The sequence below is a fragment of the Mustela nigripes genome, chromosome 16 (assembly GCF_022355385.1).
Source record: "Mustela nigripes isolate SB6536 chromosome 16, MUSNIG.SB6536, whole genome shotgun sequence".
Classification (NCBI taxonomy): Eukaryota; Metazoa; Chordata; class Mammalia; order Carnivora; family Mustelidae; genus Mustela; species Mustela nigripes.
In genome coordinates this window covers 33,200,869-33,228,539 of record NC_081572.1, presented here as the reverse complement: position 1 = coordinate 33,228,539, position 27,671 = coordinate 33,200,869, and the positions used below count along the sequence as shown (strand labels likewise).

Genomic DNA, 27,671 nt, shown 5'->3' with positions numbered 1-27,671 from the left:
CATAATACATAATACAACCAGGGAATTAACGCTGATACATGACTAACATCTAATCCTCAGACCCCAATAAAGTTTTATCCAAATGTCCTAATAATATCCTTTATAGCAAAAGAATTCAATTCACAATCAGGTATTAATTTTATTTTTCATGTCCCCTTAGTCTCCTTCATCTGGCATACTCCCCCAGTCTTCTACCTTCATGATCTTCACAACTTTTTGAATAGTAATTTTGTAGTGTGGCCCTCAATTTGAGTTTGTTTGTTTCAGGATGATTAGATTTAGGTTATGCATCTTTGGCAAGAACATCACAGAAGTGAAGCTGTATTTTTCATTATATCCTATCAGGAAGAACATGATTTCAATTTGTTTCATTACTGATGGTGTTCACTTTGATGGCTTCATTTAGCACATGGTAAAAGCTCAACAGATACTGTTGTTAATAATGTTGTTGGACAGAGGGGTTAAGGAAAACATGATTAACTGGAAGGAAAGAAGGAAGTCAAAGTAACAAAGTCTGAGACTCAGGACAACTCTGCTTTCTAAAGAGACAGAGCCAGAGTCTATGTTCTCTAATAGTATTTCTATAATTATATGAGAATTTGGACATTTATGCTCCTTGGACTTATATCACTAGAAGAAGTGGCTGACTCACCCTTTAGATGCTTTACGTTTTCCTTATTTGTCCATCTCCTTCTTGCATCTTCTCTCACTTCACGTCGGGCCACACTGCTCAAATCATGTGCATTAAATTCATGCAACTTGGGTAACAAGTCTCTCACCCATTCATAACGGATTGGACACACAATTCTTGCGTAGACTTTCGTGGTAACTAATACCTCATGAAAAATGATCCATTCGAGTTTGGTTTCTTGTTCATGAAGCTATACAAAAGAATTCATTTAAGGATGATAACTCAGTAACTTGTCTCATTCCACATCTGACCAGCCACATACTAACGGCTCAAACTCTTCTGAATTAATTCCTATATTCTTCAATCAAACAGAGGGCATGGGCCAACCAGTACCTTTACAGCTTTATGTAATAAAGATATATGCTAAATGTAACCTCAAAGTGAAAAGTAGAAGACATTAATGCATGACTTAGTCCTACATCTTTACAAATTTATTTCCTTTATTAAAAATAGGACACTTTAATAATAATAAGGCACTTACTGCTGAGGAAGGATGAATGTGAACTGGGCTTCCACGCCCATCCATGGTGCAAAATGTTCTCCCAACGGATCTAAACAACAGTAACAAAAAACCCCAAAGGATAAAGACAAGAACAGAAAACAATGAAATAAGTAGAGCACCAACTCTAACAATAAACAATTATAATATGTTCCACCACAGAATGTTATAAGCATAAGTTTAAACTTTTTCAAGTGTCACTATAACTTTTCTACCAACTCCTCTTAAATAATGATACAACTTCTCATTACATACAACCTAAACATTCATTTTAGTTAAGTACAAATATTTCTGGTTAATATAGAAATATTAACAGTAATATTATATTTGTGCTTTAAAGTTTCCAAAATGATTTTATAATAAAGCCTCAAAACAACCTGTGAGTTCTGTGAGCAAGTCACTTTTATTAAGAAGTCAAAACTGAGATTCAAATAAACCAACTAGCCTTCTAAAGATCACAGAGTTAATGTATGGTGGAAGCAAGACCCAAACATAGGTCTTCTGACTTAAATACAGTGTTCTTTATAGTATGCTACAATTCTTTTTAAAGGGATAATTTTCATTCTTCTAAAATCTGATAATTAGAACATTGCATCTAACATTTCTCTAATTCACGTTCTTAACTTCAAATTCCTATCCTCTTCTGGGGCGCCTGGGTGGCTCAGTAGGTTAAGCATCTGCCTTCAGCTCATGTCATGATCCCAGGGTCCTGGGATTGAGCCCCATGTTGGGCTCCCTGCTCATCAAGGAGCCTGCTTCTCTCTCTCCCCTTACCTCTTCCCACACCCCACCCCCATGCTCTTTCTCTCTCTCAAATAAATAAATAAAATCTTTTTTTAAAAATTCCTATCGTTTTTTATACTTCCTTATATAAATGTTATTCCAAAAACTTGTCAAAATATTAGCAGTAGTTCAATCATCACCACAGGATTTCCTATAATACTTTATAAATATTTCCATTATAACTCAGATCAGACTGCATTATAATTGTTTATATACTATACAGTACAAAAAATTTACTTGAACCATCTGAGTTAGTTTCCAACCTTATGCCCCATCATCCACAAATATCTCAATGTATATTTTCTATAATCAAGGATATTCTACTACATGACCATAATACATAATACAACCAGGGAATTAACGCTGATACATGACTAACATCTAATCCTCAGACCCCAATAAAGTTTTATCCAAATGTCCTAATAATATCCTTTATAGCAAAAGAATTCAATTCACAATCAGGTATTAATTTTATTTTTCATGTCCCCTTAGTCTCCTTCATCTGGCATACTCCCCCAGTCTTCTACCTTCATGATCTTCACAACTTTTTGAATAGTAATTTTGTAGTGTGGCCCTCAATTTGAGTTTGTTTGTTTCAGGATGATTAGATTTAGGTTATGCATCTTTGGCAAGAACATCACAGAAGTGAAGCTGTATTTTTCATTATATCCTATCAGGAAGAACATGATTTCAATTTGTTTCATTACTGATGGTGTTCACTTTGATGGCTTCATTTGGGTAGCATCTGCCAGGCTTCTCTATGAAAAGTTACTCTTCCCCTTTCCCTTTGTAATTAATAAGACTTTTGTGGAGAGGTGCTCAACTAATTCTATTTGTCATTAAACTTTTAATTTACTCATTTATTAATTTATATGACTATAGACCCATGGTTTCACATTTTATTTAATGGGCTACATAATCCATTACTATCATTATTTATTTTGATGCTTAGAATATCCTATATTGGATCAGCTGGGGCCTATTCAAGCTAGCTCCAGTGTACTTCCAACATGGCCTAAAACCTCATCGATCACTTCTTGTTTGCTGGCAAAATATGATGTTCTGGGCTCATCTTGTACTTTCCCATCCCTATTTCTCCAAACAGCTCTAAGTCCTTTATGCAGCAGATGGTTGTTTAAAGTCAAGATCCGGGAACTAAGTATATTCATTGCTATTATGGTGTTATTGCTCCTAGTCCATCTCAGAGCTAGGGTATATTTGTATATAAATATTTACACACATACAAATACATATTATAAATATACGCAGTAACATCTATTTTTATTCCCAAATCTGTCTATCCATACATCTAACTATACTGAAAACCATAAGTTCACAATGAGACCTGAAATTCCAATCCAACACCACAAGGCTCATTCTCATTTTTTCCCTTTCAGTATTTCTAATACTCCCTTTACCATTCCTAAATTTATTTAATTATGTGATCAATTCCTTTGTATATAATGAGTCTCTCATCATCACCATTGTTCTCCCTTTCCCTAAGAAGATGCCCTCCCTCACTGCACTCAGACTCTAAACTCAACACCAAACACCTCCCATATGAGTGCCTCCCCCATCCTGCTTGTTGACACTCCACACCAAGCTATTCTTGCTCAGAGATGCCATGCTCAACACGTTTGTCTTTCATATTCCACACAGAGTCACCCCTCTGCAAGAAAGCTCTTGTCACTCAACTAAGGTGCTGATATCCCACATTAGACAGCTGTCCTACAAATGCCCTCTTACTGAACTTGAGCTCCAATATCCCACTCTGAGCCACTGCAGCTCCCCCTCCACAAGTGACAATTATGGAGTCATTGCAATTGCTTTCATCATCATCACAGAACTTAAATAAATCATCAATCTTTAATATTAAATAGTTCAACATTGTAGTCAATCAAATACAGTAGTATTTCTTATCCATTTCTCAAGCTCATATTGCTTACCTTCGAGCTACATTTTTGAAATAGCCTGCACAAAGACATCTTCGTAGTACTTCATGTTTCGGGCCTTCAAAGGTCTCTCTTGGGAAATCACTTTGCTATAGAAATAATATATATACAGTGGTAATATCACAGAATAATGTGAAATAATCTTTTATTTTGAAAACTACACATTTCTAGAGATTTCTGTTTCTGGACAATATGAAGTAAGAGGGATCAGATTTGGGGCGCCTGGGAGACTCAGTCATTTAAGCATCTGACTCATGATTTCAGCTCAGGTCATGATATCAAGGGTCGTAGAATCGAGCTGCATGACAGGCTCCACACTCAGCTCAGAGGCTGCTTGTCCCTCTCCCTTTGCTCCTCCCCTCGACTGCACATGTGTTCCCTCTCGCTCTTCTCCAATAAATAAATAAATAATAAATCTTAAAGAAGAGAAAGAAATCAGACTTACTCTTCTCCTTGAAACAACCAAAAATGTACAAAATACATGAAGTAATGATTTTCAAAACACTGAATTATCAAGCAATAAAGGACAGTGATCTCTCAGAAATAAAGGAAGTAAGTCCAACTGCCCCAGCTGACAGTCAACTTTGAAAGAGATTCTGGATGAAGGCTCAAGGAAGGAAAAACCCAAGTGGAACCTGGAGAACTCCCTGAGCTAAAGAGACAGAGCTGGGGCACCTGGGTGGCTCAGCTGGCTATGCGTCTGTCTTCTGCTCAGGTCATGATCTCCGGATCCTGGGATCAAGCCCTACATTCTCGACCCTGCTCAGTGGGGAGTCTGCTTCTCCCTCTCCCTCTGCCGCTGCCCCTGCTTGTGATCTCTCTCTCTGTCAAATAAATAAAAAAAAATCTTTAAAAAATTTTAAGAATTTACAAAACATAAAGAGAAAGAACTGTGATGCCAAGAGTTCAGGAAAGAAGAGAATTTGACAGAGACAGAACTCCAAAGATTTGCAGAAGAGCCTCCACAAGTGTTTAGCTGAGCACTGGTTAGCATATGAATGTGAGGAAATTACCAAAGACCAGGAAAAAAACCTCCCGAAAGGATACAAGAGGTAACAGAGCTTGGTACTCACACACATTTAGGAATGGGGCCTATTCCTACAAACCACAGATCAGAACACCTAATAGTTTCCATAGTTTGGAAGACCGTACTCAGAGAATCTTGCCAAAATGCTACTCAAGAAAAGTATCATTGTAGTAATTACCTGTTTAAGCTTCCTGATTAGTTCTCGAAGTTGAGCTTCAACACGAAATGCAGAAAATAAGCATCTCCAGTGAATCCAGTGTTTTTGGCACCATGAAGCTGGAGCTCCACTGCAAAACAAAAATTTGGTTTCCTGAAATAACTTCCATAAGTGAAAGACAGTCTAACAGGAGCACCTGGCTGCCTCACTCAGTAAAGCATGTTACTACTGATCTCAGGGTTATGGGATTAAGCCCCATGTTGGGGCACAGAGTTTACTTAAAAAAAGAAAGACAGGGTGCCCGGATGGCTCAGTTGGTTGGGTGACTGCCTTCGGTCATGATCCTGGAGTCCTGGGATGGATTCCCACATTGGGCTCCCTGCTCAGCAAGGAGTCTGCTTCTCCCTCTGACCCTCTCCCCTCTCATGCTTTCTCTCTCACTCTCTCTCTCTCTCAAGTAAATAAATAAAATCCTTAGAAAAAGAAAAGACAGTCTAATTCTCTCATTTTCTATTACAAAACTAGAAACAAATAAACAACAGTCAGTTCTTTTATGAGACCTGTCCAATTACAGAGAAAGCACTTCAAGGAATTTGAAAAAACTAAGGTAGGTGCCCCTGAGGGTATTAAAAAATAATTTACAAATGAATTTCTTCTTTTTAACAAATATATCAAGTCATTTTTTCATCGAAGCTACTTCTACAGAACTAAAATTTGATAAGGTTATTTTCAGGAAAGGTTTAGGGAGAGAAGAAAGAAGAGAACTAATACTAAATAATAAATGCCCACTTAGTAACAGCCATCTGGCATAGATAAATCTCACTAATGTTCACAAAAATACCTTGAGGTCAGTAGTTCCTCCACTGAATTTTATTGTTTAAAGTCACAAAGTAAATATATACTGGAGCGATAATTCAAATGGACAACTTTCTAGTACACAGAACTATTCCACGTACCTTGATTTGCACTGTTCAAAGATGACAGCTAAAGTTGCAAAGTCATTAAATCCTCCAGCTTTAGCTGCCAATTCTCGATGTCTTTGTTCTGCTTCCTTCTGATACTCTGGATCAACTAAAATGACAATCAGATGCTGAATTTTTGCTCAGGCAATGAAAAATTGCTCATATTCTTCATATCCTTTTGAATACTAGCAGAGGCTGAGGAAAAACAGCCTGGCTGTGTCCATATAATCTCAACACTGTCCATATAACCTCAACACAGAGGGTGAAGAAAATTAGTGTTGTGACCATCTCAATTCTTGACTTGTCCCCTCAGGCAGTTTCCAACTTTAAATCTCCCAAAGAGCAAATTTCTAGGGACCATTGGATTGCAAAAAAGTGGGGGGCAACATTCACTCAAAGATCTTATATCATTGCCATCCATACTCAACAGTGAGCGGTTATATCCATTTTGAGAAATCTCCATAATTATCAATTTACAAACTTTGTAAAACATTTCTGCATTTTTACATGTGTGTGACTTGAGTAGTGTTATCAATGTTTTTGTAAATATTTACTATGTTTTTCTATTTCACTTAATTCTAAAAATTTTTTACTTTAATAAAATGTTCTAAACATAGCAACCCCCCAAAAAAAAAAAATGACAATCAGAGAGGCAATTTAGTTGTACTTTACATCAAATGCCTATATTCGTTTTGTTTACTCAAGGTCATTAGAAATCTGCCTCATCATCTATAGTGGAATAAGGTGGAACTATAGTAAATCTTCTGGGGGGATGGGAGGCTCTAATTACTCCCACAACTCCTTTATTTCTTTTAACCATGTTGGAGATTTAATAAGAATAGTAACAATAATTCTCCCAATACATTGGCCTTTAAAATAGTATTTAGAATTTATTTTTTAAGTTTGTTTTGATCATAAGAATAACCCATCTTCACAATAAAAACATTATATAGGGGCGCCTGGGTGGCTCAGTGGTTTAAGCCTCTGCCTTCAGCTCAGGTCATGATCTCAGGGTCCTGGGCTCGAGCCCCACATCGGGCTCTCTGCTCAGCAGGGAGCCTGCTTCCCCCTCTCTCTCTGCCTGCCTCTCTGCCTACTTGTGATCTCTCTCGGTCTATCAAATAAATAAATAAAAATCTTTAAAAAAATAAAAACATTATATAAAAGTTTAACATTCCCCACTTGGTCACATTACCCACAAACCAATTCTCAAGGCTAACCATTGTTAATTATTAAATGTGTGTCCTTCAGATATTTTGTTTTTGTTTTTTAAATTTAAAATTTTTTAAATCATTAACATATAATGTATTATTTGTTTCAGGGGTACAGCCTATGATTCACCAGTCTTATACAATACACAGCACTCTCCCCAATGTCCATCACCCAGTCACCCCGTTCCCCCATCCCCTCCCCTCCAGCAACCTGACTGTTTCCTGAGATTAAGAGTCTCCTATGGTTTATCTCCCTCTCTGGTTTCATCTTCTTTCATTGTTTCCCTCTCTTTCCCTATGATCCTCTTCCTTATTCTTAAATTCCACATATCAGTGAGATCATATGATAACTGTCTTTCTCTGATTGACTTATTTTGCTTAGCACAATTCCCTCTAGTTCCATCCACAGGGTTGCAAATGGCAAGATTTCATTTTTCTGAGGCTGTGTAATATTCCATACTGTGTGTGTGTATGCACACGCGTATCATATCCTCTTTATCCATTCATCTGTCAAAGGACATCTAGGTTCTTCCATAGTTTGGCTATTGTGGACATTGCTGCTATAAACATAGGGGTGCAGTTGCCCCTTTGGATCACTACATTTGTATCTTTGGGATAAATACCCAGTAGTGCAATTGCTGGGTAGTAGGGTAGCTCTATTTTCAACTTTTTGAGGAACCTCCATACTGTTTCCCAGAGTGGCTGCACCAGCTTGCATTCCCACCAACAGTGTAGGAGGGTTCCCCTTTCTCTGCATCCTCGCCGACATCTGTTATTTCCTGACTTGTTAATTTTAGCCATTCTGACTGGTATGAGGTGGTATCTCATTGTGGTTTTGATTTGTATTCCCCTGATGCCTTCAAGATATTTTCTATGTATATACCAGTGTACGTATATGATGGCTTATTTTTTATAAAAATGGGTTATATGTTTTGAAACTTCCTTTACTTAATAACGGCTTCATGTCAGTACATGTAGAATTATTCATTCTCAAAATAGCTATATTGTATCCCTAGGGGTAAAAGAACATAACACAATTTAACCAGTCCCTATTTATTCAGTTCCTAATTAAGGGCAATTAGACAGGACTACCATATAAGCAGAACTGAACTACTATAAGTTCTTCTTTCCTTTTTTAAAGTTTTTATTGAAGTAAAACATGTATGTAGAAAACTACCAGGTTGTAACTGTACACCTCAATGTTAACAAAAACAACCTACCAAAATACCCAATAACTATCTGTTCCCCTCCACAAGGGTAACCATATCCTGACTTCTAACCCCACAGAAAAGTTTCTAAATTTTGTATAAATGTACTTCATGTATCTGATGTTTTTGAGATTCATCTGTTATTGACTTTGACCCAGTCCTACTCAGGATTGATATACTCTCTGATCAACCAAGTTCTCCAAATAGTACTTTACCCAAGCTAAATTTCTTTGAAAGTCCCACTTTTTTTTTTTCCCCAAAATTTCCTAGTGCTTCTTCATTCTATCACATCATACCACAATTCCTATTCCTTCAGTATAGGAATCACAACTCGATTTAGCATAGGCACTATGATGCCTGATACTAGAGAGCAGCATATATAGACTACGATGTGAATCTGCAAAGCAGCAGTTCCTGGTATTAGGAGGAAAGCAATCTGATAAAAAAAAACACCCATGAAGATAAAAAGTCTTTCATCTCAGGCTTTAAGTAGCTTCCACCTTTGTTACCTAGGTAACAAGTGAAGGAAGCAGTTGTTACCTAGAGACAAAAGGAGAGAGAATATGATTAATTACAGGCCCTGCCTGTAATACAAACAGCCCTGCCAAGGTGAGAATACAATTCTCATCTCCTGAACCACCCAGGGAAACTGATTTTTAAGCCAAGACATTTAATTTCAAGCACTGAATCACCACTGCCCAAAAGGTATTATGCCAAAAGTCAAATCACACAAGACTTGAGCAGCACCCTGTCCTGGCCCCCAACACCAGGAGACAAGCCTATCAGGCAGGAGCTCCGGGATCCCTGAATTGTGTTTCGTGCTATAGCAATGTAGAACACCAGCTGCCTTGGACCCCGGGGCTATAAAGCCTCAAAGAAGCTTCCTACCTTGGCTCAGTTCTTCCTTTCTCTGCCTCTAGCCAACCATTCGATTTGGCTAGGACACCTACAAGCATCTAACCATCTCTTATTAAAATGTCAGTATAATGGCAACAACTTTTAGCATAGATTACAATTTTAAGCTCAGCTCATATTTTCTGAAAATCAATTCTGCTCGTTAGTATTGGATCCCTGTTGTTTAAAGTGGCTACCCGCTCACATTTTTAAAAATGCAGACAGCATATTGCTTCCCTGGCTGTCCATTCCACGTTGCTACTGTCTCTCTGTCTTTCTTCCTCCATTATTCTCAAAGTCAAGAGAATAGATAACATATTTTTGTTTCTTTTCCCTGAATTCCCCCCCACAAAAAACCCTAATGAATTAAAATTAAAACAGGCTGAAGTCCCATAGTAAATTCAGGATATGTATGGGAAAATCAAAACCCATATCACACAGTTCCTACAATCTCAGCAATTTTATCCTCTAAACAACAGTCTGACTATTCACCTTTAATTGCTTTCCAGTAGACTTGTCACTATCTTTAATTTATTATCTTTCCCCGGATGAAATGCTATTATCAGTTTTATGTGTTGCAAATAGGTTGATCTTCTAAAGCAAGAACTGTAAGTGACAAGGTGAAGCAGCAAAACAAGTTGTATCAGCTGAACTTCTCCATTTGAGAAGATAATTCAATACTTTTCTATATAGCAATCGAACAGAAAACAAAACTATTTCACAGGGGATTTCAGTAATAATAACAATCCTCAGAGCTGAAACAGAGGAATAAAGCCACAAGTGTCACATACATATAAAATGTCCTTTAGTTCTAAAAATGTCACAATTAACATAATTAAAGACTTCAGAACCAACCCAATGTTTAAATTTGTTCCATTTCAAGGCAATGTTTTTCACCACCTAAAAAATATTTAACAGCTCTCACTCTATTGTCTGACTTCTATATTTTTTTAAAGATTTTATTTATTTATTTGACAGACAGAGATCACAAGTAGGCAGAGAGGCAGGCAGAGAGAGGGGGGTAAGCAGGCTCCCCACTTAGCAGAGAGCCCGATGCAGGGCTCAATCCCAGGAACCCAGGATCATGACCTGAGCGGAAGGCAGATGCTTAATGACTGAGCCACCCAGGTGCCCTATTGTCTGACTTCTAAAATAATATCTGTACTAGCGGACCCTGTACACAGTTTACTACAGCAAAAGGCAGATCACTAAAAATGTTGACAGAATGATCATCTTGATGTTTATAATCTTAACTTAATGTTAGATGTGAGAATACTACCCAGTTTTACCAGTAAGTATATGATAAACTAAATTAGGTGATCTAAAGAACCCAAGCCAGAAAGGACTGTTTAACCTATAAAGACTACAAATGCATACAGAAGCATCTGGAAAGCTAATCCACATTTTGGGTGTAACAAGATCTTAGCAAGTCAAATGCTCAAAAGCTGAAGCTGCATTTTACAGCAGCTGAAGTTCTTCATGATCCAAGTTTAAAAATTAATTATGTATTTATATATAGGCCATAATCTCTCTCGAAGTTATGAACTGAGATATATGGTAGCAATTGTTGCCTCTACAAATCGGACCTACGGACATCTTTAGGAGAGGAAGACTTAGGAGAGGAATACTTCACTTAATTCTTTGTGCAGTGTTTGAATTGTTAACTATGTACATATATCAGAAATGGTGATGCAAGGAGTTGGGTGAAACCTCTCTCCCAGACAGACATCTGCTAAGCCAGTCAAAATTACCAAAAACAATCATTCAAAGTCTCTGGAGATTGACTGAATCTATGGACTTCCGTAAGAACAGAAGAAGGATCACATTCGAGTAGGAACTACGCTCAACACCCCATAGCTTTGTGTGTGGAGGACAATTCCAGAGGGCTCAGCAGCCTGAAAGTGGCAGCCTTTCCCTCACCTCCAGCTCCTACTCTGTAAGGAAGATCAAGGCCAAACAGCTAATAAATGGGGGAACAGCTAAAGATCGTGAATTACAGCTTTCCATTCCCTTACAGCTCTGTATTGCAGAAAAGCTGTTCTAGTGAGTTCAGCAGCTGAGTTGTAGCTCCCACTACTCCCAGTTTCCTATATCAGGTTTTTGTTTTTGTTTTTGGCAGCTGGTGAATATCTACAGATGCCGTCTCACCAAGCTTTATGCTAAGGAAAATGTATACTGGGCAGTGGTGGTGACCCAAGCACCAGTTCCCACCTCCTCCCACTTTAAGCTTCTGCTCTGACAGGAGGATCTGGGTGGGGCAGCCATTGAAGAGCCCACTCCCAATCAACTCCCAGCTCCTGCTCCATAGCACAGAGGTTTTTCCCCAGGAAAGCACAGAGGCACTAGAAACCAGCAATACTCTGCCCCTGCCAAGGTGCCCAACTTTATCTGGATCAAACTACAGAGTAATTTATGCCCCTAGAGCACTGTCAAAAACAACAGGGCCATCAGCTAGCAATCAGTGGAGACTAACAACTTAATCTGTTACCAACAGAGGCAGGCCAGCAAGAAAGTAAAGCCGACCAAAAACTTAACAGAAAGATCAGAGAAACCAACTAAACCCATAGTTGTCCCGATGTTCTAAGAGACTATATAGACCTCCAAGGTTGTACCTTCTGAGGAGGTACAAAAGGAAAGAGAACACCTGAGCCTCTGGTCTATGGCTGAATACAGGACAAACTCATAAACTCTAAACTATGAAAACAGTCTCTAAACCACACAACACAGATTGAACAGTAAAGGGTGAAAACATCACTAGCTTGAAGGTATTAAGTACGACCTGCAATCAACCAGTAGCTGACTGCTGGAACTGAAATGTGCAATAAAAAATACGAAAACTTACACTAAGTGGGGCTCAGTAGTAGATTTGGGCTGGAAGAAGAAAGAATCAGCAAAATATAGATCAAAAGAGATTATGCAATCCAAAGAACAGAGGGGGGGGGGAAAGAATGATCAAAAATGAGCAGTGAGTGTCAGAGAAATGTGGGACACCAGTAAGCACATGAACCTTGTGTAATGGGACTGCCAGAAGGAAAGAAGAGGAAATTTTAAGGAAATTATTGTTGAAGAAAAATTCCAAAATTTGATGAAAAACATTAATCTAAGTTTTGATTAGAGGAAGCTTAATGAACTCCAAAAAGATAAAAGCAAAAAGACCCACAGATTCACAATAGCCAGAATACTGAAAAGCAGCAAAAGGAAAACGACTTATTATGTACAAGAGAATGCCAATAAAATTAACAAATGACTTCTCATTAGACATGACGGATGCTAAACGACTGGGATAATATATTTATTTAGTGCTAAGCTGTTATCTAAGAATCCTATATCCAACAAAATGATCTTTCAAAATGAAGGAAAAATAAAGACATTCCCAGATAACAAAACCTAAAAGAATTCATTGCTGGCATACCTGACTTACAGGAAATAATAAAGGAAGTTATTCAGGCTGAAAGGAAGTGACACCAGAAAGCAATCTGAATGACACTGAAAAAGAATACTGGTAAAAGTAAATATGTTGGTAAATAAGAAAGTATAATTATCTCTTCTATTATGTCCCCTTCTGTGATTTAAAAAGAAATTGCATGAAACACTATCTATAAAATTGTGTTGTTGGGCCTATTAACATAGAAATGCAATATATTTGACAATAACACCTCATGTATTACCTATTTTTTTAAAAGATTTTATTTATTTATTTATTTATTTTTAAAAGATTTTATTTATTTATTTGACAGAGAGAGATCATAAGTAAGCAGAGAGGCAGGCAGAGAGAGGAGGAAGCAGGCTCCCCTCAGAGCAGAGAGCCTGAAGCGGGGCTCAATCTCAGGTCCCTGGGATCATGACCTGAGCCCAAGGCAGAGGCTTTAACCCACTGAGCCACCCAGGCGCCCCTAAAGATTTTATTTATTTGAGAGTGAGCGGGAAAGCACATGAGCAGGGAGAGGGGCAGAGGGAGAGGGAGAAATAGCCTCCCCACCCAGAAGGGAGCCCAATGTGGGGCTTAATCCCAGGACCCTGGGATCATAACCTGAGCCAAATGCAGATGCTTAACCAATGGAGCCACCCAGGGACCTAGGTACTACCTATTTTTAAAAAAAGAAGCCTAGGTCAGTATCTAAAGGAAAAAAAAAAAACCTCAATCCTATCTCTTTCATAACAATAGAAAAGGCCATTGCTATGTCACAGTTGCATTTTTATTCTGTGGAATCTAGAAACACTGAATCTCTGAGCTACCTTGGTGCTTTGGGGGTAATTCATGTTTCATATCCATTAACATGATTCACATCAAGTGCTTCACAAAGGCAAGACTTAATCTTGGGTGGCTCAGGATAGGTTAAACATCTGCTTTCAGCTCAGTTCATGATTTCTGGGTCCTGGGAAAGAGCCCTGCTCTCTGCTCAGCCGAGAATTTGCTTCTACCTCTCACTCTCAAATAAATAAAATCTTAAGAAAAAAATAAACCAACTCACCAAATCAAAGCACAGAAAAAATACATAATCTTATTGGCTATATTATTTGAATATTCTAAAGAGTCCACAGATCTCTAAAGCCAAGTATTAAGCTAACAAAGGGAAGTCTCCCTTTTCCTTGAGTGCCTTCAAATATAGGTAACTTTCAAATAATATTTCCTAAAGTTAGGACCCAAAAAAGGCCTTCAAGATATCAAAAGCAACTCTAGAACTTGATTAAAAGAAACACAAAGAACAGGAATGCCTGAGTGGCTCAGTCAGTTAAGGGTTGCCTTTGGCTCAGGTCATAATCCCAAAGTCCTGGGATCAAGTCTGAGTAGGACTCCTTGCTCAGCAGGAAGCCTGCTTCTCTCTCTACCTTCCTCTCTCCCTCCTTGTGCTCCCTCTGACAAATAAATAAATAAAATCTTAAAAAACACCACCACCACATAATTAAAACCTAAGACCAGGGCACCTGGGTGGCTCAGTTGATTAAGTGTCTGCCTTTGGCCCTGGGTAGAGCCCTGTATCAGGCTCCCTGCTCACCAGGGAGTCTGCTTTTCCCTCTCTCTCTCCTCCTCCCCACTGCTCGTACTGTCTCTGATAAAATCTTAAACAAACAAGGGCACCTGTGTGGCTCAGTTGGTTGAGCAACTGCCTTTGGCTCAGGCCATGATCCTGGAGTCCCATGATCAAGTCCTACATCCGGCTCTCTGCTTGGCAGGAAGTCTGCTTCTACCTCTGACCTCTCCCCTCTCATGTTCTCTTTCTCTCTCTCTCTCTCATAAATAAATAAACAAACAAACAAACAAATAAATAAAACAAACAAAAAAAAAACCCTAAGACCTGAACAACCTAAAAAGCTATAAAGTTGAGTCAACTATCCATCCACAGAGAGAAGATTCTAAACAAAAATTTTAAAACCAGGGGTGCCTGGGTGGCTTGGCTGGTTGAGCAACCAACTCTGGGTTTCAGCTCAGGTCATGATCTCAGGGAGGAGGGATTAAGCCCCACAATGGCTTCAGCCTTCATGCTCAGAGCACAGATTGCTTGAGATTCTCTCTCCCTACCTGTCCCTCTGCCCCTCCCCTCTGCTCACGTAGGCAGGCACATCATGCACTATCCCTCCCTAAAAATAAATAAATAAATAAACTCTTCAAAAGAAAAAAAATTGCTTAAACCAATACCTGACCTTCTACTTCCAGTACTGGAATGGACTTAATTTTTCATTTCTTCTCAACTTCTTTCAAAGACATAAGAAGGTTTAAAGGAAATACTATAATACTATATTTGAATACTATATTTGAAGCTCATAACATATGTAAATGTAATTTATATGACAACAGTAGCACACATGATGGAGTGAATGGAACTAAATTGTTGTAAGCTTTCCTGTATTCTACACGATGCAATAAAATATTCATTGAGTAAACTGTGATTAAAGATGTATATTATCAGCCCTACAGCAAGGACATGTTAAGCAACAGCAATAAGAATAAAGGCTTTAACACAATCCTTATCAAAATTCTAGCAGGCTTTTTCCTGAAAAAACTGATATGCTGATTCTAAAATTTATATAAAAATGCACGGAATATGGAATAACCACAAGAGTATCAAAAAAGGAACACAATGTTGAAAGACTTACAATATCTAATTTCAAAATTTACCATAAAGCTGTGTAATCAACACTAAGTGGCACTGACATAAGGAAAAACAGATCAATGAAATAAAGTCCAGAAAAAACAGTCACACATATATAGTCCCTAGATTTTCTAAAAAGGTATCAATGCAATTCAGTGGAGGGAAAAATCTTTTCCATAAATGTGCTGGAATAAGTGGATGATCACAGAGAAAAAAAGTAACCTAGACCTCTACCTCATACCATATACAAAGCTTAAATTCAGATGGATCACTGTATTATATTAAAAGCTCAATAATGTAAAGCTTGTAGGAAAATATCAATAGAAATATGAGAGGGAAGTATATTTTCATGATTCTGGGGCAGGCAAAGATCTTTTAGCATTCAGAAAGTAACACAACAATAGTAACTGATATATTAAACTTACCAAAATTCAAAAGCCCTCGTCATCAAAAGCCACTGTTCAGAAAGTAAACAGAAAAGCCCAGAGTGGGAACAACTACATGCAACTCATTATCTACCAAATAACCTGTATTCAGAAAAAACTGAAATCTCTGAGATTCCATAATTTTTTAATAAATTTAAAACCTGAATAAAAGATTTTAACAGACAATTCACAAAGAAGACAGATAAATGGCCAATAATCACATGAATGCACAAAAATATTAGTCAGCAGGAAAATGCAAATGAAACCGTAAGGAGGGATCACCAATACATAATAGAATGTGTAAAATAACATGACAGGCAACACCAAATGTTGAGGAAGACATGTGGTGCAAACATTGCTGATGGAATTTTAAAATGGTATAGCCATTTGGGGGAAACGGTTGGCAATTGCTTTCTTTAAGTTTTATTTATTTGAGGGATGCCTTGGTGGTTTAGTGGGTTAAAGCCTCTGCCTTTGGCTCAGGTCATGATCTCAGGGTCCTGGGATTGAACGCAGAGTCAGGCTTCCTACTCAGCAGGGAGTCTCTTTCTCCCTCTCCCTCTGCCTCCCCCCACCTTCACTGGTGCTCTCAGTCGCTCTGTGTGTGTGTGTGTGTGTGTCTCTCTCTCTCTCCCTCAAATAAATAAATGAAATCTTTAAAAAATAATTAAACATAAATAAATAAAAACTGTAAGCTGTCAGTGGTGTATCTTAGGAATTCTAAAGCTACTTCTGTATATTCTAGGGACAAAGGACAATTTGAATATGGACTCTGGACTAGATAATAGTATTGTGTCAATACTAAATTTCCTAATTTTGATAAATATACTATGGTTAAGTAAGAGACTGCCCTTATTCTTAGTAAATATATGTTATCAATATTTTGTGGTAAGGGAGTGTAACGTTCCTAAGTGACTCTTAAAAATACATAAAATGCATACATATATATAGAGAGAGAGACAGAGAAAGAGAAAAAGAATAGTAAAGCAAATACAGAAAAAAGTTAAAAACTGATGAAACTAGGTAAAAGGTATAAAGGAAATTCTTTACTGTACTTTCAACATTTCTGTAACTTTGAAATTGTATTCCAATAAAAAAGGTAATTAAAAAAAAAAAAAGAGCTAACACCAGAGTGGTTTCATCTACTTAAAAGTTCCAAGGAGGAAAACCAGTTCCTTTTTCTACCCTTGTAAGACTGTAAGATTGGATCACCTTAATCTAATCTAACTCCCTGATTTTACACATGAAAAATGAAGTCCAGAAAAACTAGGTCAATAGTCAGATAATTAGGTTGCAGTGGAGTCAGGTTAGAACCCTGATCTCTTGACTCTCACCTCAATACTCTTTACTAGTTTTTAGAGTATTTTTAGTTTAGAAACCCAGCTAGACTTATTCACTTAAAGATTATCATTAAAGGATGGCTGACATACAATGCTACATTAGGTTCAGTTGTACAACATAGTGATTTAACAATTCTATACATTACTCAACACTCACCATAGTAAGTGCAGTTACTATAAAACATTAGTACAACACTACTGACTGCATTCTCTATACTATGCTTTCATCTCCACGACTTATTTATTTTATAATTGAAGTCTGTTTTTCTTAATTCCCTTCACCTATTTCACCCATCCCCTAACTACCACCCAGCCAACCTTATTTACTGTATGGACTCTTTTTTTTTTTTGTTAAGATTTTATTTGAAAGAGAGAGAGCAGGAGAGGGGAGGGTCAGAGGAAGAAGCAAACTCCCCGCTGAGGAGCCAGAGGTGGGGCTGGATCAGGACCTGACCCAAAGACTGACACTTAACAGACTGAGCCACCTAAGCGCCCCTGCATATTACTCTTTACTAGAAAAGAACAATTGTAATTTGGGGTATTACTAGAACCAAAATTCTGACACTTAAGACTACAATCTAGGGGGAAGGGGAAAAGAAGACTACAATTATTTAGGATAGGCAGCTCACTGATTAAACCACAGAGTACTTTTACAGAAAAATGTATTCTCCATTACAATCTTGGCAATAAACAAACCAATCTGGACACACACTCACAGCTTATAAAGGGATATGGCCATTATGGTAGCACACACTATTTTTAGTCTTGGCTATAGGCAAGAAACACAGTCTACTCAGAAGGTCTTTTATTTATTTATTTTTTAATTTATTTTTATATATATTCATTCACTCAAGGGGGGAGGGGCAGAAGGGAGAGGGCAAGAGAAAACCTTAAGCAGGCTCCATACCCATCACAGGGGCATGATCTCACAACCCTGAGATCATGACCAGAGCCAAAATCAAGAGTCAGAAGTTAAACTAACTAAGCCATCCAGGCTCTCCCAGAAGCTCCTAAAAAACAAACAAACAAACAAAAAACCATTCTGACCCTACCCCTACCCCCATTAGAAGAAAGTAAAGCTGCTATGAGAAGAACTAAGTTGTGTCCCATACAGACACACCAAGAAATGAAAGAAGCAGAAGTCTGAACCTCAAAACAATTCTCTTAAGATACAGGTGCTGAACTTGCATTTCTTTTGAGTCTAGGGAAGAAAAGTTAATATATTACTAATGTACTATAACAGGGCAAAAGTCCACCATACTATCTTCCTTTACCAGTGAAAGGAAATTAATTCTTAGCCAGGAACATTATAAACTCTCTATTTCAAACAACTAAGTTAAAGAATAACAAAATGTAAAATTCTTTGATCCTCAGTTTCATGTCTCATAGGGCTAGATATATGGTAATAAAAATGCCCAGTGAATTACTGGAGAATCTAAATAAACGGTGAAATATTTCATGTACATGGATAGAAAGGCTCAATACTGTCAAAATATCAATTCTTCCAGCCTGATCTACAGATTTGACATAATCCCTAATTGAAGGGGAAGGGCAAAGTCAGAAAACTAACCCTATCCAACTTCATTACTATAAAGCTCTAATATTCAAGACACTGTGATATTGACAGAAGAGTAGGAAAAGAGGTCAATGGAACAGAATACAGGGCTCAGAAACAGACCCACACAAATTAGTTAAATGATCTTTAACAAGGGGGAAAGGTATTTCAATGGAAGAAGGATAGCTTTTTGAACAAATGGGGTTAGAAAAAATGGACATCCAACTCCTAGAAGATAACATAGGAGAGAACCTAAAGGATGTTGGGTATGGTGATGACTTTTCAAATATAACACCAAACACATGACCCATAAAAGAAGTAACTGAAAACCGGACTTCATTAAAATTTAAAACTTCTGCTCTATGAAAGATAATGTGAAAAGAATGATAAGACAAACCATAGACTTGGAAAAAATATTTGCAAAAGACATACCTGATAAAGGACTGTTATCTGAAATATACAAAGAACTCCTAAAACTCAACAATAAGAAAACTACCCAATTTAGTTTTCTAAATTGGGGGTGCCTGGCTGGCTTGGTTGGTAGAGCATGCAACTCGATCTCAGGGTTACAAGTTTGAGCCCCACACTGGGTACAGAGATTACTTAAAAATGAAATCTTTAAATAAAATAAAATATTATATAAATAAATAAATAAAATAAAATATATATTTATATATATATAATATATAAATAAAATATATAATAAAATAATAAAATAAATAAAATAAAATACTTAAAAATGAAATCTTTAAATAAAATAACATAATAAAAAGACCTAAATGGACACCACACACACACACACACACACACACACACACACACAATCCACAGATGACAAATAAGCATATAAAAAGATGGTTAACATCATATGTCATCAGGGATCTGCATGTTAAAACAAGTTACTAACAAGTGCTAAACACTTATTAGAATGGTCAAAATCTAAAACAATGGCAACACCAGATGCTGGTGAGGATGTAGAGCAACAGGAATTCTCGGACTCATTGTAGGTGAGAACACAAAACTGTGCAGACACTTTGGAAGATAGTTTAGCAGTTTCTTACAAATATAAACCTATTGTTGTATCATAACTCAGCAGTGAATTGAAATCCTATGTCCACACAAAAACCTATACATGGATTACAGCAGCTTTATTCATAATTGCCGAAACTTGAAAGCAACCAAAATGTCCTTCAATATGAGAAAATATAAACAAATCCTAAACAATAGAAAGAAAAGAACTATTATGCTTTAAAAAGACAACAAGGAACCTTTTTTTTTTTTTTTTTTTTTTTGACAACAAGGAACCTTAAATGTGCATTGCCAAGCTATCTTGGCAGAAGGGATATAGGGATGAATAGGTGGACAACAAGGAGATGTTTAGAGGAGTGCAATTTTTTAGTGTATTACTGTAACGGTGGAAATGTGTTACTACAGATACAGGGTTTTGTCAAAACCCAAATACACAATACAGTGACCCTTAGTTAATCATCATGTATCAATACAGGCTCATCAATAATAACAAATGTACCACACTAACAAAAGATGTTAAGTATGAGGTAACTCTGCGTGTCTGTACTTATCCTCAACTTTTCTTTAAACCTAAAACTGCTCTAAAAAATAAAGCCTATAATTTTTTTAAAACTCATCATAAGGGGCGCCTGGGTGGCTCAGTGAGTTAAGCCGCTGCCTTCGGCTCAGGTCATTATCCCAGAGTCCTGGGATCGAGCCCCGCATCGGGCTCTCTGCTCAGCAGGGAGCCTGCTTCCTCCCCTCTCTCTGCCTGCCTCTCTGCCTGCTTGTCATCTCTCTCTGTCAAATAAATAAATAAAAAAAAAAAAAAAAAAAAAAAAAAACCTCATCATAAACTTCTTACCCGGTCTAATGAAGACATTTTCCACAGACAACATTGCTGCTATTGGAAGTAGTAGATCTTCACAATCCAGAGAAGCAGCCTTTATTACTGCACATGTCAGATGTGGAGGGAGAGGAAATTCCACCATAGACAAACCCAACCTGGTCACATGGCCGCTCCTTAATAGAAAGATAAGGTTCTTAAGTTCTTTCTATCTTGGGAGTACAAATGAAATGTTCATCATTTAAAATAAGTCACATATAGTTTATATTACCTTAAATCAACTCTGTAAATTCACTATAAAAAACACAACACACTGATCATTGATAAAAGAAAACATAAAGCTGATATATTCCCTGTATTCAAGGGCCAATACATCCAAAAAACTAAACAGTGAGGCAGAATAAAGTACTATAATAAAAGACACAAAATGCTTCAGAAGCAAAGAGGATGTCCTTGCAGAAATAAGAGAATGATAATTAACAAATCTTTCCCCAACACACAATCATAAGAACAAGGTCTGGCTCTCTTATTATTTCATATGCCCAACTTAAAGCCTTGGTACTGAGATGGTCCTCAAAAATTACTTGTTAAATAATACCAAATACAAATACAGTTTTATCATGTAATTTTAAAATTCAGAATTGTGGCAAAGAAAAACTGAGGACAAAGTCTTACTTCAGATAAAACAATCAATTCAATTCAAACAAATCATTTTCTACTGATAAAGGAAACTATTAAGAATGCTCTTTGAAAAAAGAGATGGGGGGGCACCTGAGGGGCTCAAGTCGGATAAGCATCCAATTCTTGATTTTGGTTCAGGTCATGATCTCAGAATCATGGGATCAAGTGATGCATCAGGCTCTGTACTCAGTGTGGAGTCTGCCTGTCCTTCCTTCCCTCTGCTCCCCCACACAATTCTCTCTCTCCCTCTCTCTCTCTCTCAAATAAATAAATAATAAGTAAATAAAATAAAAAAGAGACTGGGGTGCCTGATTGGCTCAGTTGGTAAAGCATGTGACTCTTGATCTTGGGGTCATGAGTTCAAGCCCCATGTGTGACACAGAGTTTACTTAAAATAATAATAAAAAATTTAAAAAATTAAAATAAAACAGAGATTAACATCTGTTGTGGTTGGGTTTTTGTTGTTGTTGTTGTTGTTTTACCTGTCAATAGCATCACATTGGTAAAGTTGTTTAAGAGCTTCCAAAATGAGTCTCTCATTAGGTGGATCCAAATAGGGAAACCTGGGTTTAAATGAGATATGAGTTAAGATTCCATTCCTTGACCATTGTAAGATTTTACACAGACTTGACAATTTCTTTAAAGGTTTTATTTCTTTTTTTCAAGCCTCCTCTCCCCTCTTTTTTTCCCCTCAAGCATTCTTTTTTTTTTTTTTTTTAAGATTTTATTTATTTATGACAAAAAGAGATAGTGAGAGAAGGAACACAAGGAGGAAGAGCAGCAGGCAGAGCGAAAAGCTGGCTTCCCGTTGAGCAAGAAACCCAATCTGGGGCTTGATCGCAGGACACTGTGATTTTGACCTGAGCTAAAGGTAGACGCTTAACAACTGAGCCACCCAGGCGCCCCTCCCTAAGCACTCAATGATCATGATCAGCATTCAGTAAGGTAGGAAATTATTTTTTCTGAATCACACTCTTTTTTTCCTTTCTAAATTTTTATTTAAATTGTAGTTAGTTAACATACATGCAATGTTGGTTTCAGGAGGAGAACTAAGTGCTGAATCACACTCCTCTGTTTAATTCAAAAAGTACTTCTTTTTGATCCCCCTCAGCTGGAACACTCACCATTCTTTTCTCTATCTTACTCCTGACCCATTCTTCATAGATATTTTGACATTCTTCAATGTCAAAACTACTCTGTTCTATAGCCCACAATTTTTATTACAATTTTATAAACCAGTGGAGAAAAATTGGCAGTGGACAAATATTACAAGTTGATCAACTTTAATTCAGTATGGTTTTTAATAAAATCGTAAGTACATCTGATTAATTTTACCATATTTGCTTTATGTATATTCTTATTTTCTCCTGAACTATCTGAAAACAAGTTGTAAATACAATGCCAATTCACCCCCCAAAATATTTCAGCATGCATCCTCTGAAAATAAAGACAGCTTAGGGGTGCCTGAGTGGCTTAGTCAGTTGAATGTCCCACTCCTGGTTTTGGCTCAGGTCATGATCTCAGAGTCCTAAGATGGGGCCCACATTGGGCTCCACAATCAGCACAGAGTCCACTTGGGATTCTTTCCCTCTTCCTCTTCCTCCCACTGTGCCCTTCCCCCTGCTCACGTGCACCCTCGTTCTCTCTAAAATAAATACATGAAAAATAAATAAAATCTTGGAAAATAAAGGCATTCTTACATAACCACAATACTATTAATGAACATTAGACAAAAATATTCACAAAGGGTGGCATATAGCCAAGCCTGAATATATATATATATTGTCTTACTACTAATAATAATTACTTAACACTATTGGCACTGGATTACTTTTTCCGCCATAAATCTTGAGACGGTTAAATCATCTACTCCAATTTCTCACCTTGAAAAAGTGCAACAAAGAACAAAAGGTCCAATACCTTACATAAAAGTCCACTCCAGGATTTACTGCTCTATTTAAAAACAAATAAACAAAAATCTTGTAGACTATTCTACAGTTTTCCTACAACTTGTACCAACAAGTCCTTGTATCTTCTAGAGCAAGAGTCAGCAAACACTTTCTATAAAAGGCCAGATAGTAAATATTTTATTTATTTATTTATTTGCCAAAGAAAGAGAGCACAAGCAGGGTAAGTGGCAGGCAGAGGAAGAAGCAGTCTCCCGGCTGAGCAGGATCCACGCCCCCCCGCCCCAGCCATGCAGCCATGTGGGACTCCATCCCAGGATCTGGGGATCATGACCCGAGCCAAAGGCCAACCAGCTGAGCCACCCAGGCATCCCCGCCAGTAGGAATTTTTTGTTGTTTTCTAAACAGAATAATAATTGCAAGCTCATACTAAGTTGTGGTGATCTGATAATTTCAGATCTTTTTCATGTGTATGTCCTTAATATATAACCCAAACAAAGGCTGTAAGATGTAACCTTTCACACTTTGGCCTTGTTGATTTTTGCCTATTAAGATCATTCTAAATCTTGCAGTTTTGATCATCTACTGATTAGACATCAAGACATTTTTCGGCAATATATAACCATTACTTCAATATCTTTAATATTTTCACTGAAAATGCTCATGAGGAAAGAGCAAAGTTCGGCACACTATCAGCAAAACCTCCATGTAGGCTATGCTAAGCAATTAATCAATACATTCTGAATTTGGCTATTTGGCAACTATATTCAACAGTCGTGTCACCTTATTCACAAAGATGAATAAGATAGATAAAACAGATATATAATAGGTAGATATAATCTTATCATATGATGTGTAGAAAACAAGAGACATTAGATTATCATTCAATAAATTCTTACAGTGCACCTGTTATGTGGACAATCCTATCTTCAAACTAAAAAGGAAATGGTTTATTATGACATAGTCTTTGTGAACCATTTTGATTTATATGGATTACTATAAATCACCATTAAATTCTCTAAGACCATTTTTTTCTAAAAAAAAAAAACTCTGCTAGAATTTGCTGAAGATCAATTCCAAGCATACTGGGCAGTTGTTTTCAGATTCTGACCTTTTCCTGAATGACGAAGTCAAAACATTTGTATTTCTTAAAATTTTCTGGCAACCTGTCCTGCATAATTTCTCTTCTATAACCCCAAATCTGAAAGTTAATACTGGCTCCATTTCTCCTTATTCTACGTACATACTAAAAAGAGAAAGGCGGGCGGGCGGGCGGGGTGGGGGGGGGTGTAAATAAATAAATAAATAAATAAACAAAAAGAGAGAGGAGAGGGACATCCAGCTGGTTCAGTTGGTGGAGCATGTGACTCTTGATTTCGGGGTTCTGAGTTCGAGCCCCACAATGGGTGTAGAGATTACTTAAAAATAAAATCCTAAAAAGAGAGAAGGAGAAAGAGAGAGAGGAGAATATTTTTGTTTTTTGGCTTTAGCATCTTGAGGACTTTTAGTACATTCTAAGTCTTAAAACTTAAGATGGAAAAATTAACTCAGTGCAGATGATGATATTAAGTAATTATTATTCCTACTTCTCTAATATATATATTCTTAATTATATGCCACTCTTAATATTATTCCTATTTTTCTAATACATATTTATTCTTGATTATATGTTGCTTTGAATTATGTCTTATTCACAAAAATCATATTATGAATATTATTTTAAAATCTGGGTTCATCTGAAAGCTTTCTGTTCAGCCATTTAGATTTATTTAAATGGTTCTTCTTTCTCATTGGTGAGTGAGAATTTCATATATTATATGTTTTTCTCTTTCTAAAATCTATATTCTCATTTAGAAAATCTCTAGTTTTAAACTATCCAAAAAATATTTTAATTGGCTTTCCAAGAGTATACAATACATATTGGACATACCTAGTAATTATTTCCCTTCTTATGAACACACAGTCACCATCTCCCACAGTTTCTGACACTTTTGCAGACAATTTAGACTAAAATTAAGACCAAGAACTGTATTTTCCTTCATTATTTCCTCTATCATGTATAATATGAAATTCCAAGCCCCTACAACAATATTCTATCCTATGCCAACTAATTATATAGTTTAACATTTGAGGAACTTAACAGCTGTTCCATTCTTTCTTTCATGTGTCTGAATCTTGTTTCCTTAATAGGATTTAAGTTTAGTGAAAGCGAAATACAATCAGAGTATTACTCTATCTCTCACAGTACTTGCTACAATGCTGGTCACACAAAAGATGCTACCAGAAAACCACTTTCTGGTTGGAATAAGGGTCATTATATACCTTTCATTACAGATAAGCAGTGATCACTAAATGATCCAAATAAACATCAGCATGGAGCACCCCATTAGGCCAAGGTTAAAACAGGAGCAAGGAATCAAATCACAGGAAAGCACTGCAAAGAAACCTTTAATTTGGGTTTAGCTACACCTCTAAATGAAGGGGACGTAGGAGTCAAATACCTCAAAAGAATTCTGAGGAATAACCTGGCTCCATCCTAACAAATTTTTTTCTCTTCAAATTGTCTACATACCTTATAACATCATGTATGGCAAGGCACTTTAAGGTCAGAACTACAGATGTCAAACTAGTTCTCTTAATCTCAGGGATCACATGGTCAGGCATACACTGGTTCCAAAAATCTTTACTGTAGATCCGAAAGCATTTTCCTGAGGAAGTCCTGCCAGCTCGGCCACTTCGCTGTAACGCCTCACTCCTTAAGAAGAAGAAAAAAAGAAGTCCCCAAAAGGTACCAAGTAGTTAACATCATACATCCTAACCAGTTAAAAATGACCTAATAAACTGTTCTTTGAACAAAAAAGCTTGACATAGAGACTTACTTTGAAATTGGAACCACCTCCAGGATGTCCAACCCTAATCTGGGATTGTGATTTAACTGCTTCACAAAGCCACCATCTACCACATATCTAAGAAGAATGAAAACCAGTTAAGTTTCTAGAATATAAGACTTGTTGATTTTTAGCCAATTCGGATTCTCCTTTTCTACCAAACTAGCAATTATATGATGCCTTTTATATTAAACGTAAAACTTGAAAGTCAAGAAATTAGAACCCCTGTGCATTACTAATGGAAATGTAAAATGGTTAAGCCAATATGCAAAAGGTTTGAAGGTTCCTCTAAATGTTAAACACAGAATTATCACATGACCCAGAAATTACATTCTTCAGTGCATACCCAAAAGAACTGAAAGAAGTACTCAGCTAATAATTGTAGACATATTTTTATAGAAGCACTATTCATAAGAGCCAAAAGGCAGAAATAACCTAAATGTCCATTAACCATTAAGGGATACATGGATAAACAAATTATGGTATATACATATAACAGAATATTATTCAGCCACAAAAATGAATGAAGTGGTGATACATGCTGCCATGGATGTATGGATGAACCTGGACAGCACGGTAAGTGAGAGAAGCCAGACACAAAAGGTCACACATTGTTCAACCATTTATACGAAATACTCAGAATAGAATCTCCATAAAAACAGAAAATAGGTTGGTGGTTCCCAAAGGTTAGAATGGAGGGGGGCACAGGGAATAACCGCTAAAAGGGCACAGGGTTTTATTTTAGGGTAATAAAAATGTTTTAGAACTAGGCAGAGGTAGTGTTAGTGTTTGTACAACACTGTAAAGGTACTAAATATTAATTGTTCACTTTTAAATGTTAATTTTATATTATGTGAATTTCTCCTCTAAAAGAACAAACTTGAAAGTCACCTATAGACCACTCTAACAGGTTTAGAATTTAATTCAAGGTAGTCTTCAACAACACCATTTAAGTCAACTAAACAGAGAACAAGTCAGGTAAAAAACTAAGTTAGGAATTGTAGTAAGTCCATCATTCACTAAGGGAACATTCCAAAACATATTATTTAATGACTTTTGCCTTTGCTGGAAACAGAAAATTACAGAGGAAGACTTACTCCAAAGAAGTGAAAGCCCTTACTGAAATAATTATTTTTATAGCAAAAGAGAAAACCAAAGGAAATTAAACTTCTTCTTAGATCTGGGTGATCATTTTACACAAAAGAATGACATAGGATCTTTGAGATTCAGATCCAGCCTTCCTGTGGCAAACAGAGAGATTTTTAGTTAAGGACATAAAATATACTGGATAAAAGATAAATATCCAAAATGGCTGTGGTCAAAAGACGAAAAGAACTTCACATTAACCATCAGTCTAGACTTAAAATTTCCCAGTGTTTCTCCATTAAATTTACTCAAAATTTGATGGCATCATTGATTACTTTAAAAAAATAAGACTCACAGCATAGTTCATTTCACAAAAAAGTGAAAAGTGAGAAACAGTACCTTCAGCTAAACACTTGGATGTACAACACTTGGACACACAACTCCACCAAGTGGAGGTG

General features: G+C 36.8%; 1 protein-coding gene across 2 annotated transcripts in view; it reads right to left on the bottom strand.

Annotated features, from left to right (window-relative positions):
- The window catches only part of DHX40 (DEAH-box helicase 40), a 45,586-nt gene that overhangs the window by 2,716 nt on the left and 15,199 nt on the right, over positions 1–27,671 (bottom strand). For both annotated transcript variants that reach the window (XM_059378408.1, XM_059378407.1), the window contains 9 exons: positions 26,119–26,205; positions 25,812–25,994; positions 21,815–21,895; positions 20,670–20,827; positions 6,066–6,180; positions 5,131–5,239; positions 3,920–4,014; positions 1,173–1,242; positions 653–881 (listed from right to left, as the gene is read on the bottom strand). In XM_059378408.1, the coding sequence (XP_059234391.1) occupies positions 653–881; positions 1,173–1,242; positions 3,920–4,014; positions 5,131–5,239; positions 6,066–6,180; positions 20,670–20,827; positions 21,815–21,895; positions 25,812–25,994; positions 26,119–26,205 (1,127 nt within the window). The remainder of the gene's footprint in view (positions 1–652; positions 882–1,172; positions 1,243–3,919; positions 4,015–5,130; positions 5,240–6,065; positions 6,181–20,669; positions 20,828–21,814; positions 21,896–25,811; positions 25,995–26,118; positions 26,206–27,671) is intronic.